Source organism: Gymnogyps californianus, chromosome 1 (assembly GCF_018139145.2).
Source record: "Gymnogyps californianus isolate 813 chromosome 1, ASM1813914v2, whole genome shotgun sequence".
Taxonomy (NCBI): Eukaryota; Metazoa; Chordata; class Aves; order Accipitriformes; family Cathartidae; genus Gymnogyps; species Gymnogyps californianus.
In genome coordinates, this window is record NC_059471.1 from 154,865,332 (window position 1) to 154,884,567 (window position 19,236).

Here is a 19,236-nt window from a genome sequence, read left to right on the forward strand (position 1 = left end):
CTTCATTTGTCACAGGAAAAATATTTGAAGTCATTCCATCCCCACATGACTAATTGGAAACATTCCTTCTCTCTGTTCTGCTAGCTTGAGCGCTCGTTCAAATTCATGCGCGAGGCAGAAGATCAATTGAAAGCTATTCCCCAGTTTTGCTTCCCTGATGCAAAGGACTGGGCACCCATCCATCAGTTTGCCAGGTAAGTACTGTGCTTTGAATCCTGATTCATGAGAAACAGATTTATATATCAAGCTAATTAAATATGAGCGCTGTTACGGTAGAAAATTGGGCAGAGCCCTGAGAGGGGTGTATTGGAAATGCAAATGTATTGTGAGTTTATTGGGTTTGTATGTCAAAGAATTTTAATGTGGGTAATGGGTATCTTGTCATTCTGGTTTCTCTTTCTGCAGTGAAACGTTCTCATTTGTCCTGACGGGGGAAGATGGAAGCAGGCGATTTGGATACTGTAGGAGGCTGCTGGTAATTATCCCTGTTTTTTTTCTTTTCCTAGAGATGCAGCCTTCTGTGGGGTTGGTGTTACTGGCACCCGTTCTGGAAAATGGAAAGCTGCTGCTCTTCTCTTTCAGCGTGGAAAGAAAGAGCAGCAGCAGAGCAGCTTTGCTCTCTTCTGCTCTGCTCAGTGCCAAAGTCCGTCTCTGAGCACCATCCTCCACTCCAGGCATAGCTCTTTCACTTTTTCCTTACACCAGCGCTTAACGTGATGCCCACGGACTGTTGTTTCACCACTAAGCTGAAGACAGGGTTTGTCTCCCTTAGGTTTAGATAGCTACTAAACAGTTGTCTAAACCTGTGCTGGCCCTGTAGGCTCAGAGTTTTCTCTGTAGAGCAGTCTGCCCTGCCTTAGTCATTTGACTTAGGAAGGTTGGGATCATACTGTGGATGTGCCCGTTTCTCCCCACTGTTTCTAGCGTACCAGGGTTTGAGCCAGTCTTAAGGTATTGTCATCAGCAGCATGCCGTCAAATATCTGCCGGTTTCTGAGCCAGCCAGCGAGCTGCAGAACTAAGAGACCGGTCACTCTATCTTTGCAGTAGTTATGACACTGACATTTTCTTGGTGTTTTTTGTGTGTGTATTTGCGTTTGTCTTGAAAGCCCAGTGGGAAAGGGAAGCGTCTCCCAGAAGTTTACTGCATTGTGAGTCGCCTTGGATGCTTCAATCTCTTTTCTAAGGTGAGCGGGGAGAGAGAGGAAATTTGTGCTGTAGACCAAGAGGGACCCAAAAGTGAAGTCAACACCAGAAGAATGGGGATCAGGGAAGCTGATGGCTGAAGAAAGGGCCTGAAATGGTGTTGGCGAGGCAACCACACGATAATTCCAGAACCTAGCAAAAACACAGTTAAAAGGAAAACTAGATTGTCAGCTGTTGCCTTCTTCCTTCAGCAGAACTACCAGAACACAAGCACTGAGAGGTTAAAAGGTGGAGTCCTGATTCCAAGGGTGGTGGCAAGTTTGCAAATTGTAAGCTTTCCAGTGACCTCACTGGAGCTAGGTTTCTCTTGCTGAAGGAAATTAAGGGTCTTCAATTGCACCTTTTACCTTCTTCCTTGTGATTCAAGGCTCCGTGTCAATGCTGGGTTAAGAAAAGAACATAGATGCTGATGCACTTCATTCCTGGTGTTACTTCCCTGCTCCTGATTTACAAGTTTTTGTGTCTTCATGCCTTTATTTCAGATCTTGGATGAGGTTGAGAAGAGACGGGGCATTTCCCCAGCCTTGGTGCAGCCTCTCATGAGGAGTGTCATGGAGGCACCTTTCCCAGCTTTGGGCCGGACAATTACAGTCAAGAACTTCTTGCCAGGCTCAGGAACAGAGGTAAAGACAGCACCCTGGAGAGAGGGAGACTTAGGCCAGCAAATGGTGCAAGACTGGTGATTGGAAGTTGGGACTGTGACATAGCACTGGGGATCTTCAAGGACAGATTGTCTGGCAGCTGTGGGGCGGGGGAACCTAAGGAGTAAAATAAGGGACCCAGAGGGGATGGCGTGGAGACTTTTCCAATGACCATCAAAAAGGAAATCATACGGTAAAGATGAAGGTGAGGACACATTAGCTGTGCTAATATGGCAAAATGAAACGGGGCATTGACCTTGAGGCCAAGTGGCACAGACTGGTGGACCTCATGCTGCAATAACACATGACCTTGGATGTGCTTGAGGCCCCCCACACTTAACTTCCTGAAGACAGGATTCATAGCATGTGCTCCAGCGTCTTTAATACAGAACCACTGTTCGTGTGGGACAGGGCACGGGACTCCGGTCAAAAAATACCTGAAACCACACAAGGGCAATGTTGCATCCTTTCAGAATGGCATTTTCACAGCATGGAGGTGAGGGTACGTGTTGCATCTCCCACAATGTGGTGTGAGGACAGTGGGAAGGTTTTAAGAGTGCAGAGCTTTCGGGGGCAGCGTTGAAGGACTGTGGGAGGGTGGAGGGAGCCAATTTGAACGTAGTCTTGTTGGGCATGGTATGCCTTGAAAGTGAGAGAGAGGAAAGTGAGCGAGGTGATAGAGGTTGTGTCTGAGGGCTTTCAGCATAGCACTACATGACATTCTCCTCAGCCAAACTGAAAACAGTCCAGATTAAATTACTGCAGAGCACATGTATAGCTGGTTAAAAATCTGCACTCGAGGAGTAGAGTCCCAATGGTGTGCTGTCAGGCTGTGAGAATGTTTTGGCTGTTTTGTTTCTAGGATCCTTAATGTTCATTAATTATCTGGTTGATGGCATAAACCCCAGATTTACACAATGGGTAAATGACAGCATTGGGATGGGTTGCAGGCACTTTGGAGAGTAAGGGATTAAAATTCAAAATGACCTTGCTAAATTGAAGGTTTGGTCTGAAATTCAATATGGACAAGAGCAAAATGCTGGGAAGAAGAAATGAGTAGTGTAATACGACATGGAAGTAACTGAGTGAGCAACAGTACTTCAGAAAAGGATCTGGTGGTGTAATGGGGCCATAAGGTCAGCAGAAGTAACAGTATGGTATTATTTAGACAAACTCCTGCATTGTGAAAGAAAGTGAGGGGATGAATAATAAATAAAAGCAATTTTTTTCTGCTTTCCAGCATTGGTGGAAATTTATTTAGAATATCATTTTCCAAAAAATGCAAACACTAGGAGAAAGCCCCAGAAGAGTAGTTCCACTTATTAAGTAGTTTAGAAAATATAGGCAAAGCTTGAGAAGATTGTTTGCTTAATATAGAAAACAAAGGACAAAGGAGGACACATGACAATAACCTTCCAATATACGAGAAGTTTCCTACAGAGAGGAAGATGACCAATTGCTCTGAGTGTATACTGAGAGTAAGACAACAAGTAGTTGAAGTAATTTGCCACTGAGATGTTTCAGTTGCAGGCTTGGTGTTGGTTAGGGTAGTTCAGAACTCCAGTAATTTTCTTGTGGGATTTATGAACTATCTGGTGTTGGAGGCTTTCAAGAACAATTTAGATAAGCATCTGTCTAAGATAAGGAGTATGAAGTGCTAAAGTGCTGTGACAGGAATTATTTAAGTTGATATGAACAAAGGAAAATGCCCACAGGGTGCTCTTTTCTGTAACTGATATAAAAAAATTATAGTCAGTAGGTTAGGCATCCAGATTTTTGCAGTAAAAAAAATAAATCATAACTGTAAAAATAAGAGTGCAGATTTGAAAGGCTCCATGCCATTCTGCTGCTTGAATGCCAGAAAGGCTGGAAACCGCTCCTAGCTGGACACAAACTAGTTTTCCTCCTTATGAAGAGCTCCCTGTCCTCAGTCCAGTGGGGAGAACTTGTGGTTGGTCTCATGCTGTGCCCATTGGAGTGGACTCTAAATCCTCTTCATCTGGAAGAAGGACTTGTGGGAGGTCTTTGGCAAGACTGTCTTTGAGGGCTTAACGCTGTGCAGTGTTCGCCAGCACAGTCAGTAAGGCCCGTTAGCTGTGAAAATACCTATTGGGTCCTTGCTTGCCACAGTGTGGGTGGACAGCAAGAACTGACCTGTGGTCTTTTTCTCTCCAACAGGTCATCGAGCTGCGGCGGCCTCTTGACTCCAGGCTGGAGCATGTTGATTTTGAGTCCTTGTTCACATCCCTCAGCGTGCGGCATCTGAGCAGAGTCTTTGCCTCCCTGCTTCTGGAAAGGAGGGTGATCTTTATCGCAGACAAGCTCAGGTACCCTCTTGCATTTCATTAAACAAAATGCTGCCAAGGAAGGGAGGCTGGGAAGACTGCGGTGACTGATCTCTCTGCTTTGTTCTTCTTTTTCTTCTCTGCTCTTTTCCAACTTCATATCTGACGTGAGTAGGGCTGTACTTCCCAGGAGTGGGGAACTCAGGCCACGCACCATAATTTCGCTTTGCAGCTTGCAAAAAGCGTGCTGCTTCTTGTCCCCAAGGAGAACCAAATTCCCTTCCCTCCAGACGGTTTCAGAGCAGATCCCCGGTGCCAAGGAAGCAAACCCCCTCCTTTTGCTCCATGATGCTGCAGTGTTCCCCACTGAGCTGTGCTGGAGTTTCCAGGGATCAAGCCTCAGGCAGAGATCACCGTCCCTTCTGGGTTGTTCCCTGATGTCACAAAATCTTCTTAAATCTTCAGCTTGTATTTTAATATTGGTTTCTAAAGAGTTTTTTCTTGTGGGGGATGAAAGTAAAGGATGCAGTGAGGGGGAATGAGACAGAGGACTTCCCCCTCCTATTTTGAATCTGCTCAATTTGCTTTTTTTTAAATTGTTTTGTTTGCTCTCCTAAATTATGAAAATGGGCCCAGGTTTCTTTAAGATCTTGTGCAGCTGGTGGCTGGCAGCTCTCCAGCCCTTGAAGCACTTGAGGATTCAGGGAGGAGAGTTCTCCAAGGCTGGGGAAAGAAAACCTGCCTGGATGAGTAATGACACTTAGGAGCACGCTCAGGTTTCAGGAGTGTACAATGCCCCTAAGCTGTCTGTTTTCACAACTTCCAGGCAGCAGGCTGCAGCTCTGGGACTGGACTGAGCGCTGGGGCAAAGAATGGGGAGGCCCCTTCTACAGGAAAGCGAAGGGAAAAATTCATCCTGAAGGGATCCGGGGCTCTCTGCGGGCAGAGCTCAGGCAGTCTCATCACAGGAATAGGAAGGCTGGAGAGAGGGAAGCTGTAGCATCGAGGCAGCACTGGCTGCTGGCAGTTTTTGGCAGCTGCCTTGGGTCAGAGAGGGGAAGATTTGCCTCTTTATAATCACCAATACATTATATGCGTAGATATTTAGTATGCTGGATACTTAAGCCACACATTTCATACAGAGCATTCAGACTTGCATTGAAAGTGAGAGAATTCATCCAAATGCTAGATTTCTATGTAGCATATATGATTTATGTGATAATTTATGATGACAGGCTTTGTTTTCAAAGGTTTTTCTCCTCCTCTGTAGGACACATTTTACGTTCTGAGAAAATCTGTTAAGGACACAGATGACATTGTAATCTCTACATGAGGGCTAGGTGGTAAGAGTAAATGGTAGGGAACTACTTTTTTCTTTTTTTTTTTTTAAGGCATCGCTTTAGAATGAACCTTTATTTACCAGATCTTTTCCTATCACATCTTTATATGACAGCACACCACCATGTATTCTGAGCATGGTGTGTGTGTTACAGAATATCTCTAATTCAAAGCACTTCAATGGGTTTTGGTGGTTTTTTCCCCCTGTATCTTTTGTCAGTATATCCAGGGTCCTTAGGAAGGAGTCCAGCTGCCTGGGCCTGTGAAAGAGAATGGGAGAGAGCTATAGAATCATAGTTTCTAGAATCTCTAAATATACCATAAACAGCTTTCTTCTGTGAAAAAAAGAATTGTCACGTTTTAAAGAGCCAGGGTCTGTTAGGCCACAGGGCTCAGATTCAAATATTTACTGTAGATTTGCCAGCTCTCTACAAGACTTTTAATATTTGATGTTTCTGAGAAGACCTTGCTCTGAGCAATTTGAGGAGAGTCTTTTTCCTTTCCTGTAACAACATACAAAGTTTCTCTGGCTCATTTTTGTGGAGAAAAAACTTGAACATGACCCCAAAGGACTTCAAAGGCTTGAAAAACAGAAAACAAAGAAAATAACCTTCAAAATAAAGTAAACTATTGTATTTTAATCCAGTCCAGTGACTTGAGTGCACTGGATTGGTGAGCCTTTCATAAGGTCAACAGTCTCTTCTACTTGGTGGAAATTTCATGATTTGAAAGCTGATGGTACTGTAGATATAGGATCTTCTGTCCAAATGATACTTTTCCTGGGACAGGAGCGCATTGAACTCGATGAATATTAAGTAGTATTTACTTTAGGGGTGAAAATGCCAATTTCAGAGGAAAGAAAAGAAACACTTTTTGGCAATAGCTTAAGAGAAGAAAAAAAATGATAAAAGCAGCTGTTGGAAACTGCTCAGAGGTTAGGAATGTTAGAAATAATCCAGCTGAGATGGATTAACGGGGAGAGTGCAGGTGACATGGTGAAAGATGCATAATAAATTACATTTGTTATTCATCTTTGCAGTTCTTCATGTGGGCACTATCAATAACTATCTGTATGTGTGTCTAAAGGTGTGTCTGGGTGTGAGTGACAGAGAAAACAATGTATGCAATTTATTTACATCTTTTAATTGCTGTAAAATCAGTCTGTGGGAAAAGAAAGCTGAAAGGTCTCTTGCCAGATACTGTGTGAACTGTGAAATGTTTTCAAGCTGAGCCAAAAAATGCACCTAGCAAGTGTACAGCAAGTGAAATACTTTGTGTTTTCCATCTTTAGAATGAACATTGAGTGTTTTTTAAAGACCTGTCACTCCAAAGCTTGGCAGCGGAAAAGGAAAGAATTTCGGGTTTTAGTTTTGGGATGCTTTTTTTTTTTTTTTCCCTTCTATCGCTATGGAAACTGGAGTATACATTGCCTCGCAACCCAGGAAAATGACTTTGTTAAAACGGTGTTGGTCTGTGTAGTCTTCCCTAGCTTTTGTTCACTCCTGCACTGTAAACTTTAGTCCTGGGGCGGTGGAGGCCGTGGCACGGGTTAGGCACTGCAACACGAGAGCTGCTTTTGTTTCCAAGTGGTGCTGCCTGGCATGCAGTTCGAGGCACTGTAGTCCAACCTTTTAGAAGGCATCTTCCAAATAAAAGTGGCCTGATTTCACAAGGTACCTAGAGCTGGGCAGTTTTTACTGGCCTGAGGGGGAGATGTGTTAGATTCAGAGGGCTTTTTAAATCAGGAAAGCTTACACGGGCTTAAAATCAAGGCACTCTTTTTCCAGATCTCCTCAAAAGCCTGTTGTGGATCTGACCAATTCGAGCAATTGCCTCTGTCCCTGCCAGAAACCACAGCTGTGTCAACAACACAAAGTGGTCATTGTTATGAAAGGCAGATCAGAAAGAATTAGACACTTTAAATGTGGTCATCCCCAGTAAAAGGTAATTAATCATCAAAAAGAAGCCTTTTCCATGTGCTACAAAAACAAATCTGGGACTGTGAATCCCAGCCTCCCACATTTCTCCTTTTTATATTGTGGTTAGGGAGAAGAATAAACCCAAGGATGAAGTCTGGATGTCAGGTAATAGCGTTGTTTCTTCAGAGCATCTTAACACTCCCTTCTTCACCTGCACTAACCTGCCACGTCGGTGGGAGGCAGTGACGGTCCCCACAGCCGGTGGAACTTGGCATCCTCCTGGCGGGATTTGCAGCAATGCTGCGCAAAGTCACGGGGCAATGTTTGGAAGCTCCTGCGCCTGTTAAATGTTGTAAACCAGATCTGTGATCCATCATAAGTAAATCCAGATGTGACACAGTTTCAGAAATCCGAAGGTGTTTGTAAAACGAATCCTACTGTAGCAGAGCTTATAAAAAAGAAAAGAAAAAACCACGTAATCAAACCATCTTAAATTGGCAAATGCCAGCGTATTTTCAGCTGTTTGGTTAGTGCAGGGAGCAAAGGGCTTCCTGGCATTAAACTCCAAAAGGCTGATTGATTCAATAGTGTTTTTCAGAAATCATGAAGTATCCTAAGCCCAAAGAGGGATTCAGCTTGGGGGGGCTTTTTGGCATAGGTGCTTGCCTTTGGAGCGGAAAGCTGGAAACCCTGTAGTCAGTCTAAAGTTTGGGAGGAAAGCAACCAAACTGAGCAGCCAGTATCCTTCCTTAGAAGCTGTTGCAAGTTGTTGAGGTGTCTTTTTAGAGCAAGTCAAGCTAGTCTTGGAGCAAGTTTTCCCAAGAGAGGAAGAAGAGTTTCTATGTAGTTGCAGCTGTTGTGTTCAGATTCTGTACTGGCCACCTCTGTTCAAGGTGGCTACCAAGAAGCAGCAGCTTCATAGGGTGCCGTGTGGTAGGTTTTTGCATAGGATGCTGTGTGGTGGCAAGGCCCGTTGTTCGAGCAAACAATTGTCACAAATTGCTGCATATCATTGTTCTGACCAAGGGAGCGCTCAGCCAGAGATCTGTGTGTCAGTCTATATCCAAATTAGCCCTTTAGGGAGGGATCTGACACGGTTCTTTGTGTACATCAATGCTTTTTAGCCTCTATACTAGCGATATCTCAGTCTCTTCCTACAAGCTTCCGTGCAAGTGACATCAGACATGCAGCTCAGCCATGTTCCCTGCAGGAGGCTGAATGAACCTGTGAAAATGTGCTCAGGATCTTGAAAGTGTACTTTAAAGAAATGCAGTATTTTAAGGATTACTGTTGAAACTAAAAGCCTTGAAAAGTGGTGTCTGTGTCCCATTTGAACAACTGGCATTGAACTTCTGTGGCCTGAGGGTAGTGCATGGCACTCCCCAGAGCAAACTGCAGTCACATTGTGTAGATCTTTTCATTCCTGGTGGCATCTGGAGTGCACCAAGCAAAACACAGCACACTGGGTCAGTATTATTCCAATGGCAGCAGTTGTCATCATGGTTGTGGTGCATGCATCCTGGGATATCAGGATTTCAGTAGGGACATTGGCTGTAGCTACCCAAAGGCATCGGCTGCCTGTTTGGTATAAGAGCCCTTAAAGGGCTGACCGACACTGAAATAGTGCTTTAAGAGTGCATTAAACTGTTCTGGTTGTGTTGTGCACATCAACTGTGGTTGATTCTGTGCACATCTCATAGAAAGAGGCATCAAGCTTGAGCAGCGCCCGGAACTTCAGTGGCCATATTCACCTTCTGCACAGATGGGTACCTGCTGTATTATGACTGTGGTGTAGTTTGGGCAGTCTCCCCCATCGCTGCTGGCTGAAGAGCCCACGGTCACACAGGTGGTATAAAAGGAATTTATCATACTGGGTTCTTTTGCAAGGCTCAGTAGCCGTGGTGTGAATCAGCAGTCCCGTAGTGCTTGTTGCAGTGCCGTATGCAAGAGAAGGAGGGAGCTTAGGCTTGAGTCATTCCAAAGGACCGAGATTCTGCTGGTCTCCTGGCAAGCTGCAGCTCCCTGAGACTATTTGCAGAGCAAGTCTGACTGAATCACATGTGGAAGAGACACCTCAATGTTACCTCCTCTGTGTCCATCTCTGAACTGCTCTGCCTTCAAAGGAGGCTCACAGACCTCAACCCTATCAGTATAGTTCCCTGAAAATGTCTTCCACAGTGAGAAATGTTTCAGAGCAGAGATCACTAGGATTCATCCTGGAGGCGATGAGGCATTCACAGATGGAAGGGTGGAAGGGGAAGCTATCTTTACTTCCCAGTGCGTGGTGCATACAGTTTGAGACTTATGCAGACTTCCACCAGCTGGATCTCAGCCATCTTTCCTCCCACTCAATCTCTCACGTACCATGTGTACTCACTGGGACTTGAGAGCAGGGTTGAGGGAAGAACAAGCCACCATAAATATAGTAAGAGACAGTATGCCATAATACCTCACCATGCCATAAATAACCATGTACTTCAGCTGCTCACTGTTCCTCTGTGGAGCTACCTGGAATCACAGAGATCTTTTCCACTGGTTTTCAAGTGCTGTCTATGAAGTCAGTTCCCACCTTTAGGCAGGAAAGTTGGATGTGCCTTCAAGGTCAAGGATTTGTGACAAAGGTGAAACTTCTAACACTTCCACATTCAACCTCTCCTCCAAGAAGAGGAAGTCCAGTGGTGGTGGCCTAAGAATAATGCCACAGTGCTGCACACAAGTGATGGAAGGAGGAGTTCTTTCAGCTTTCACTGGGATGCTGCTGCTGTTATTACTGGGGCTATTACCAGTCAGAAATTGAGGAGTGGAAAATATGCTCTGCAGTAATGGAGGGGTAGAGAAGCCCCTGCTTTTGCATCTGCTAACATGGCCTGAAATGTATGGGTGTACAAGTAGCGCAGCCTCAAAGGAGACAGTTTTTAAAGGATCTCATTAACTTGGAGTGCACTTCTAAGATGGCACATTCACTTTGCTGTGGTTCCTTTCAAGATTAGCTTGTATGAAAGATACAAGAAAATTAATGTACTCTGATATTGTTCCCACATTTTTTCTGGGTGAGGTTTTTTCTTTTTGTAAATGTTCCTGTTTCTTACTAGCTCTGTGTTTTCTCATTATTTTCATTTTGTTTCTCTCAGATTCATTATCTATCTTGCATGTGTGGTAGACACAGCAAGACATGGTCTTGCTGATGAGGGCAGGCACAGCTTGAGAGCAGCGACAGAGGGGCAGCCAGCAGGAATGAATGCGGAGAAGGGAGGGGGATACTCTAAGACCTTCCTAAACAAGGATGTGGAACTGAGGGTTTTTTCCCATTTAAAGGCTTAAACCTACCAGTCTGCGACACATCCTTTGAAGGGTCCTCCTCTGTTTTTATAGAGTATCCCCTTAAGAAAAGACAAGCTTCTGGGAGTGCAGGGAGAGGAAACTGTCCCCATGTTGTGAGGAGACTTTCTCAGCACACACGTCCCAGGCGTCCCTCCCAAGCGCCCGTTCCCTACCTGTTGCAGTCCTAGATAAAATTCTCATGTTAAGCAGATTCCAGTCTCTCCCCTGGGATTTGCTTATCTCCAAAAAGCGTCATGTGTTTAACGATGTTTACTGCCTGATTACTTCATATGGTCACAGTGATGTCCCAGCAACCACAATTGTGTTCTGCTAAACTGAACTTATCTGATGAAAGCCAGCCAGCTGTAGCCCAGCCAGGCCACTCTGCTCAGTGTGTGTTAGCGTTACAGTGCAGGGATTGGAATCCACCAGATTTAGCTGGAGTGGGGGGGGCAGGGAAAGCAGGCTTCACTTTTCAGAGTGAGCTCGAGTCCACACCCATCAAACCCCTTCCCTCTCAAGTCAGCAATAAACTGCCAGATCCGGGTTGCTGAGTGTAAATTCCCTTGTGGAGTTTAACAGGAGCCAGCTGGGCGTCCTTCCTCCGCAACGTGACTCCTCCCGGCCGCACCAGCCTCCCTCCCCTCATCCAGCCTTTCGAGACCTGGATGCTAGTAAAACAAAATGACGTTATATACAGGGTTTATAGCGGCGAGCCTTCCCCCTCCCTTGACGCATACAAATGCTTCCAGACCCAGAACGGATGAGTAACTGGTGCCCTGCGGCGAGCTCTGCCGTGTCTGACTGCAGACCCTGCCGGCCTCCTGCCAGAGAGCTGATGGGGTTTCTGGACAGACCCTCTTGGAAGCTGTCAGCAAAGGCACTTACAGCCGAGCCGCTGGTGGCATTTGAAGGGGGAAGAAAGAAGGCTGCGGTCCCGTGAGCCGTGGGCAGCTTCCTACAGAGGCTGGCCGTGTGCTCCCCTCCTGAGGTTTCAGTCTCCCGTGGTTCTGAGTAGCCTTGGCAGGCTCCACAGGCTGCAGGGTGCCTGGATAGCCTCGGCTGGAGACTGCTGCCTTCCTCCTTCCCCCGTGCTCTAGCATGGCTGCTAGGAGCTATCGGTATGATTGGGACCAATAGAAAAACATGCCATTGGCATGCGATTACTCCTGCTAAGGGTTGCCCAGAGGCAAGGCAAGGCTTGCACAGGTAGCAAGCCAAGGGGCAGGGGTGGACCATGGCTGGAAGGACCTGCAGGAATACCTGGGGACCTTGTGGCTCCAGGTGCTGCCCAGGGCTTTGCCGAGGGTCCAAGCAGGCCATCCAGCTGCACTGATGAGGCCAAGAGTATGGCCAGCAGGTAAGTGCAGCCCAACAGATAGCTGCTGTAGTGGTGGAGCCGTCTTCTGCACCCCACGGCTGTGTGCTGTCTGTGCTGGACAATATAGCCCCTGTGCATTCAGACCTGTGGCTTTCCCATGGGAACAGCCACAGCAGCATGCTGTGGGAGAATAAACTCATTTCTCTAATGAAAGGCAGTGGCATGGAAGACACCGTGTCTGTCTGATATTTCCCATCAGGGCACTGGAGTAGCAGATGCTGGATTCAGTGGGACCCATCTCTTGTCACATGCGTGTGGGCCAGGATCATCTTTCATAACCTGGGATCCTACCTCAAGCTGTTGCTCCTGAAGCTGAAAAATGGGGTCGGAAATCTGGGAAAGCCCCTAGTAATTACAGAGATCAATCAGGGAACAATTTAAAAAGCCCAGATTTGTAGGAAGCACCACTCATTGCCTGACTCACCAGCCATTGCCCTTGGTTGTGTTTCATCTTCCAGCACTCTCTCCAAGTGTTGCCACGCCACGGTGGCCCTGCTGTACCCCTTCACCTGGCAGCACACCTACATCCCCGTGCTGCCGCCTTCCATGATCGACATCGTGTGCTCGCCCACCCCCTTCCTCATCGGCCTGCTCTCCAGCTCCCTGCCCCGCCTGAAGGAGCTCCCCGTGGAGGAGGTGAGCCATGCACCCACGCCGCAGCCTTGCTCTCAGTTGCTTCCAGTGGGCTGAGTTGTCTTCTGTCCCGGAAGGGCTGGCTCTTGAGAGTCTGCCTTGCTGGCAGCGTGAAGGAGCTGAGCTCTCGTCCGCTGGCTCCTGCAAGCGTGGGGTGAGGGAGGAGGCGGATGCCCCCCGGGGAGGCAGAGGTCTGTGCTCTGCCTTGTCCGCAGCTTGGGAAGGCGGGGGGCTGGGATCTCCCACCGTGGGGCTGCTGCGGGTAGGAGATGATTTTATTAAAGTTTCTGTTGGTTTCTGCATAGCGCTGTCTAAGGGCTAAGCACAAAGTCTGCCAGGCTTGAAGTATGATTGCTACAAATTGGCCAGGATAGCTGCCCCTGTAATTAACACAGGTGCCTAATGAAAGCAGTAAATAATTAAGAACTGGATTCATGGTGCACAAGGATGAACACAGCAAGGCTGAACGTGGTCGGGGAGGCATTTCCCTCCCTGCCCACCCAGGGGACAGCGGTGTAGTGCACGGGGAGAAAAGATGGAGCTCTGACCCCGACGTGGCGGTGAGGAGCGGTGGGCTGGGCTTGGAGCACAGCCTCCTGCTGTCCAAGCTGTTCTGTGGTTTGCCGCGACATTGTTAGAAAGCCGCAACAAGGGCTCTGCTCTTGGCTCACGCTGGGTGCCTCCTCCAGCTGCGGTGGTGGGTAGGAGGAGCAGGGGCAGGACCAAAGCGTTTCCTCCAGAGCAGTTACAGATTAAGATAAACTCCGATGATGGAAATAATGACTTCCCCTTTTTATTCTTGCTCTCTCCTTCTTAGGTCCTCGTTGTTGACCTTGTAAATAACCGGTTTCTGAGACAGGTGAGCAGAGCTGTTTCGTATCCTTCATCTTCTCTCCCCGTTTTCCACCATACCTTACCTCCATCTGTGTTTGCTGACCTGCCTGGCTGGCTGGATCGCTTAATCCGCACGCAAACTGAGGCAGGATTTGTGGTTGGCAGCGTTATAGGGGTTGCTGTGTATGTATGTAATATCAGCGTCCCAAACCACAGCTGTTGAGGACCGAATCATTGTGCGTTATCTCTCTCGCTGTTGTTTTTTTTAAAAAGGGGAAACGGTGGCACTTGAGCGCTGTGGGTCCTTAAGTGGCATCCTGTAAGGCTGAGGGCAGAGCTGGAAAGCCTCAGCTCAGCGCTGTCTGCTGGGGAGCAAGCAGCGCGGCCTCTTCCAGCCTGCATCTGTCAGTCCATCTCCTGTCGCACACCCAGCCCTGAGTGGGGAAGGGAGCTTTGATGATTTCTTCAAATCCTTCCTGCCTGAGGAGCTTGTGGTTCCTCACTCCAGTCCTTGCACTGGATGGGTCACAAGTAGGAAGCCGGTACACGGAGGCCTGTATGTTGCTCTGCAGACAAGATTGCCTGCTGATTGTTACTTCCCTTTGTTGTGGAGAGGAGGAGCGGGATATTGAAGGGAAGAGGATAGATAAGCGAACATACGCCTGGCCCGGGAAGCTAGTTTTGCCCCAGAGCTCTCTGGCAGGTTGCTGAGCAGTGCTGGCTGCATCGGTGTCTGCCACGCCTCAGGTCCCATGGGTGGGATGGGACAAGTGCACCTCCTGCTGCAAGGAGTAGCCTGTGGATGAAGGCCACTCCTTCGGTGCAGTTCTCGCTTGCCAGCTGCCTTAGCTGCAGGGATATGCTTCACCTTGCACCTCTCTTTTGGAGGTTTAAGCTAGATCACGCTGTCTCAGCCAGGGCTGGTAGGAGCTCGCACACGGTCACCGGCAGTTCCTTGGCTTCGTTGCCCTACCGGAACTCGTTACGCCTCCGTAACACGATCGGTGCCTGAGCAGAGCTGAGCAGGGGGTTGTGCTCACCTGGCTGCACGCCAGCATTGTTCAGATACGTCCTCTTTGTGGTGGTGCGAGTGCTCGCAGGCGGACGGTGGGGCCACGGGTGAGCCCTGCCCGGTAGCCTCTCAGGTCGGACACCTGAAATTCTTCCAGAATAGGGGAATATTTGGGAGAAGACACCCCCTTTCTCCTTCCTCTTGTGCTTCTTGATAGTCGTGCACTGGGAAGTGCTGGGAATGTGCCAAGCATATTACGCCTTCTCCCTATCCCTCTTCCTCTCCTCACAGTTCATTTTTAGTGCTCCCTCTGCCGTGCTGGGGACGGGATAGGAGCTGGTGAGGAGAAGGGCAGGGGCCAGCCGTGTCCCGGCCCCAGGCCCTGAGGAGGTGGCTCTGTCTTACAGATAGAAGATGAGGACTCCATCCTGCCCCGCAAGCTGCAGGCCGCCCTAGAACACATTTTGGAGCAGAGGAACGAGCTGGCGAGCGACAAGGAGGAGGGCCCTGTCAATGGCAAGCAGGGTAAAGCACGGTGCCTTTCAGCTTCAAACTACGTCTTTTCCTGCCCCTTTTTCTCCTGTCGCTTCTTAGGGGAGAACTAAGCTTGTATTGAATTTAACATCACAGAAATTGGAGGTAGGTCAGGATTTTGGTTGAAGCTGTATTAAATATTCCATTGCACCAGGGACAATTCTCTTTGTGTGAAGAGAAACAGTACTTAATCCTTCCCAGCTCTGTCTGTCCTTCCCTTACGGCTCCAGGGAACACCTGTACTCCTTTGGGGGGGGGTCCCACAGGCCTCTCTCTGCTGCTGACCATGTGAGTGATGCAGGCTCCTCCGGGGGACAGTCCACCAGCAGAGCTGCAGCCTCGGAGGTGGCCATGCGGCTCACAGGCGACTGGGCTGAGACAGCTCTTTGGGGGGCAGTATGGGCACCTCCTGGTTGCAGGGGAGCCAAGACAAAGCTTGGTGGCTTTCAAAGTAGTACCAGCCCGGTCCTCTTCCGTGGCAAGCACTTCCTAGGATGCTGTCTCTCTTGAGCAGCTTTTTCTGCTCAGGCTGGATCTGAGAAAAGCCAGGGAGTTTGTACCCAGGGCTTTTCCTGGCACGTCCTTACAGCACTGTCCTCACCACTGCCTCTTTGTTTTCTCCTTAGAGACCAGCCCTTTGAACGAGGTGGTGTCTGAGGCCTTTGTCCGTTTCTTTGTGGAAATCGTGGGCCACTACTCCCTCTTCCTGACCCCCACTGAGCGAGAGGAGCGGACCCTGCAGCGCGAGGCTTTCCGCAAGTCCGTCTCCTCCAAGAGCCTCCGACGCTTCCTGGAGGTCTTCATGGAGACACAGATGTTCGGGGGCTTCATTCAGGAGCGGGAGCTGCGGAAGCAGGGGGTCAGAGGTGAGGGGCTCTGCCTGGGCTCTGCTGTTGGGGAAACTCTGCTGTTGCTCCTGCGAGAGCTGGGAGACGCTCACCAGCCGCCAGCTCCATCCCCAGCACCACGGCTGGAGGCTGCAGTGTCTGTGCAGGGACACTGGGAGGGAGGTGGTAGGGAAGCGCCAGCGCAGGCTGATGGCTTGTTCTGACACCCCTGCATGGCCTTCAAGAAGTCACTTGGGGATTTTTTTGTCTCTGTTTCCGTAGCTTCCCAAAGGGGAGCATCGCCTCACAGGAGCGTGGTGAGACATAGGGTTTGCACAGTGCATGGGAACCAGCTGCTGGAGAACAGGGGCTTTTTGTGCGTGATCTGGTAGTTTCTTGTTGAGGCTGGGGTTACAGGCACCCTTCACCGCTGCAGTAAGGGTGCAGTATCCTCCATGTGTGTGCCTCCATATAAGCAGTATCCTCCATGTGTGTGCCTCTTCCATTCCACATTGAATTCCCATCAGGACCGTCACAGAAGGGGTACACTGCTGGAAGGACATTTATTCTTGCAGTCTCTCATGTTCCCTTCCCACGTCTAGAGGAAGAACTGGCTGGATTGGTTATGGCTCTTTTGGCTAGTAGAAAATATGGATGCTCATGTCCTTCCCAGAGCTGCTTCTGTTGTTTCACTCCTGTTATCCCACAGTCCTGAGGGCGCTACTGGCAGCTGAAGTTCCTCATCCCTGCTGCTGCTCAGTGCTGGCTTAGCAGTTTCCTCCCAAGCACTAATGAGCAGTGGACACTTGAATAGGTGGCTGAGTAAAAGAGGTTTTGCAGCGTGGTAGACCCCGCGTGACGATTCCCCAGATGATCTCACTCTCTGGACTTAGCCGTGTTCGTAGCAGAATGAACGGAGGTTTTGTCTCTCCCTGTGCGAGGTACAAAAGCTCAGTCAGCCCTGCAGTGGGGAGGGAGGAGGCAGACCAAAGCTCCTGTCCCAGGTCCGGGCACAGCTGGTGGAGGAGGTGGGGAGAGTTGTTCCTTCTCGTGTGCAACAGTTTGTTGGTAAGCTGGGACAGTATGCTTTCAGATGGGTGTTCTTACTTTTATTTATAGGGAAGCAAAATTCAAGTTGTTGACTTCTTTCTTTCTGCAGGTCTGTTTGAGGTACGGGCTCAGGAGTACCTGGAAACACTTCCCAGTGGGGAGCAGAGTGGAGTCAATAGGTTCCTGAAAGGCCTAGGTAAGGAACCAGCAAAACCCTTGGCTTCTCAGGAGGCTTGTGCTTCTTGTTGCCTTCAGGTTTGGCAGCAGAGAAGCTGCCGAAGGGTGGCAGGGCTCTGCTAGTGCCTGTGTGTGGCTTCCTGCAGAGCAGTGCTCTGAGCCTTGAGTGATCAGTGCCTAGCTGTGTATCCCTGCTCTGGCACACCGTTGGCTCTGCCTCCTGATCTGCCACTTGTCTGGAGGCTGGTGGAGAACCAGAGATTGGGCCACGAGCTATGTCTGTGTCTTCCAAAGGAGGCGGGCGGGTCTGCAGAGGCAATGGAGCAACTAGTGACTTGGGGGTGGTGGATGCAGGTCCTGATGGGGGGAGTGACACAGTCTCCATTGCCTTCAGGTTTGCCCTTAGGGATCAGCGGTGGGAATTGCCCAGGAGTATCCTAAGGTTGAATCCATTTTCCGCTATAAGGGGAGCTAGACGAGAGCTAGCTAGACTGAGGTTAGAAGTCCTTGATAAGTCATTGGACACCATGGCTAAAAGAGTTTGATCTTCTGTTCAGATCGCATCCCTGGCCCTCTGGTCTTTTCTTGGCCATTTAAGAGCAGCAGTGTCTGTGGGGCTGGCGTGCCCTGCCTCTTACCCACACACGCTCTGGCCAGGTGACCTTAGTAATACGTTCACCTTCCAGGACCGCTGGGCAAACGGGCTCTGGAGGGTGTGCCTGGGGGCTTGCAGAGTCCCAGGCTGCAGTGCTGTTCCCAGGGGGTGGGCAGAGCTATGGCCTGCTTTGCAGGCACCTGCTTCCAGCTTTGCAGGGCAGGTGGCTGTGGATAAGGACCCAGGGCTGGCAGCAGGAGCGATTCTCTGCATAGGCTTGCTTGGCTGGTGAGGAATGACACTTGTTTTGCCTGTCGCTGCGGGGAGTCCATTTTCCTTTCTCCGTCTCTCCAGGTAGCAAAATGAAATTCCTCCACAAAAAGTAAGAGCGAAGCACATCCTCATTCCACAGAAGAGAATGGCCTTACCATTTAACAGCAATAAATCAGACTATTATCAACCGTTCCCATTCAGCCTGATCCCAGGAGCCAGCAGCCTTGGGCGAGCTGACCACGGCCAGGAAGCGCTCGCACAGACGTGTGGTGCCGCAGGAAGATTTGACGGCTGCGGGGCTGCCGGGACAGGTTTCTGGATATCTACAGTACCATGCACTGGACCAAGCACTCTCTGAACTCTGCACTAGCACGTTGCAGGCATCCCAGCGGATCGGATCTCTTAGCTAGTCAATTCTTTGTTTTGTTGTATTTTTCTATTTATATTGGGGTTAGAACAATTATTAACCGATGACTTTTGCCCTGCCTCCTCTCCGCCTGGTGCTGCAGGAGGCCAAAGCGGGACTCCCATAGAACTGAGCAGGCAAAGCTCAGGCATGCAGGAGGGGAGAAACAGAGATGTATGGAAATAGGTCTCTGCAAAGCGAGGATGCCGAGGACTGCAGGGATGATGTGGACTGACCAGGAGGAGCTTCCAAGCAGGGGAGAAGGGTGAGGGGGAACCACTAAACCTACTGAGGACTTGATGGGCCAGCCAGCTCCCCAGGTGGCTGTGCCAGGGGGTCCTGGCACGAGGAGAGGCCTTTCCTTATGCAGTGTAATTAAAAGCGAGTGGTGTAAAAGGCGTGCGAACCCTTGGTGTTTTGTGGAGGGGGACAAGCTGTGTCTGCCCACCGGCCCACCTGGCACCAAGCCTGAGCTGGAGAGGATACCAAGCTGAGCCCTCAGCTTGGCAAAGCCCTCGGCTTCCCTGTGAGCCTCGCAGCCTGAGTGGCCTTGTTCCCTTGCCTGGCCGCTTGCAGGGGGAGCCCAAAGTGGAGCTCACCTGCAGGGTCTCACCTGGGAGACCTGCTTCCCGAAGGTCAGAGGGGCTCTCCTTTCCCATCTCGGGTGTTGCTGCTGGGGAGCGTGGTAGGAAGCAGGCAAGGGGAGAGTGCCTGCTGCTGCTGCTGCCTTCTATGCTCCCGGTTGGGGAGGAGGTAGGACCTCCTGCTTGCCTCTCCTCTGTCTGTTTCGGTGGGGAGGTGTCAT

The 19,236-nt window shown here is 49.4% G+C and overlaps 1 protein-coding gene across 2 annotated transcripts in view; it reads left to right on the plus strand.

Annotated features, from left to right (window-relative positions):
• Nucleotides 1-18,823, plus strand: part of DENND2A (DENN domain containing 2A) — a 61,512-nt gene extending 42,689 nt beyond the window's left edge. For both annotated transcript variants that reach the window (XM_050905174.1, XM_050905183.1), the window contains exons 10-20: nucleotides 85-194; nucleotides 406-475; nucleotides 1,109-1,186; nucleotides 1,688-1,828; nucleotides 4,025-4,173; nucleotides 12,549-12,726; nucleotides 13,541-13,582; nucleotides 14,977-15,094; nucleotides 15,730-15,969; nucleotides 17,090-17,176; nucleotides 18,107-18,823. In XM_050905174.1, the coding sequence (XP_050761131.1) occupies nucleotides 85-194; nucleotides 406-475; nucleotides 1,109-1,186; nucleotides 1,688-1,828; nucleotides 4,025-4,173; nucleotides 12,549-12,726; nucleotides 13,541-13,582; nucleotides 14,977-15,094; nucleotides 15,730-15,969; nucleotides 17,090-17,176; nucleotides 18,107-18,138 (1,245 nt within the window). In that variant the 3' untranslated portion in view covers nucleotides 18,139-18,823. The remainder of the gene's footprint in view (nucleotides 1-84; nucleotides 195-405; nucleotides 476-1,108; nucleotides 1,187-1,687; nucleotides 1,829-4,024; nucleotides 4,174-12,548; nucleotides 12,727-13,540; nucleotides 13,583-14,976; nucleotides 15,095-15,729; nucleotides 15,970-17,089; nucleotides 17,177-18,106) is intronic.
• Nucleotides 18,824-19,236: the final 413 nt, after the last annotated feature.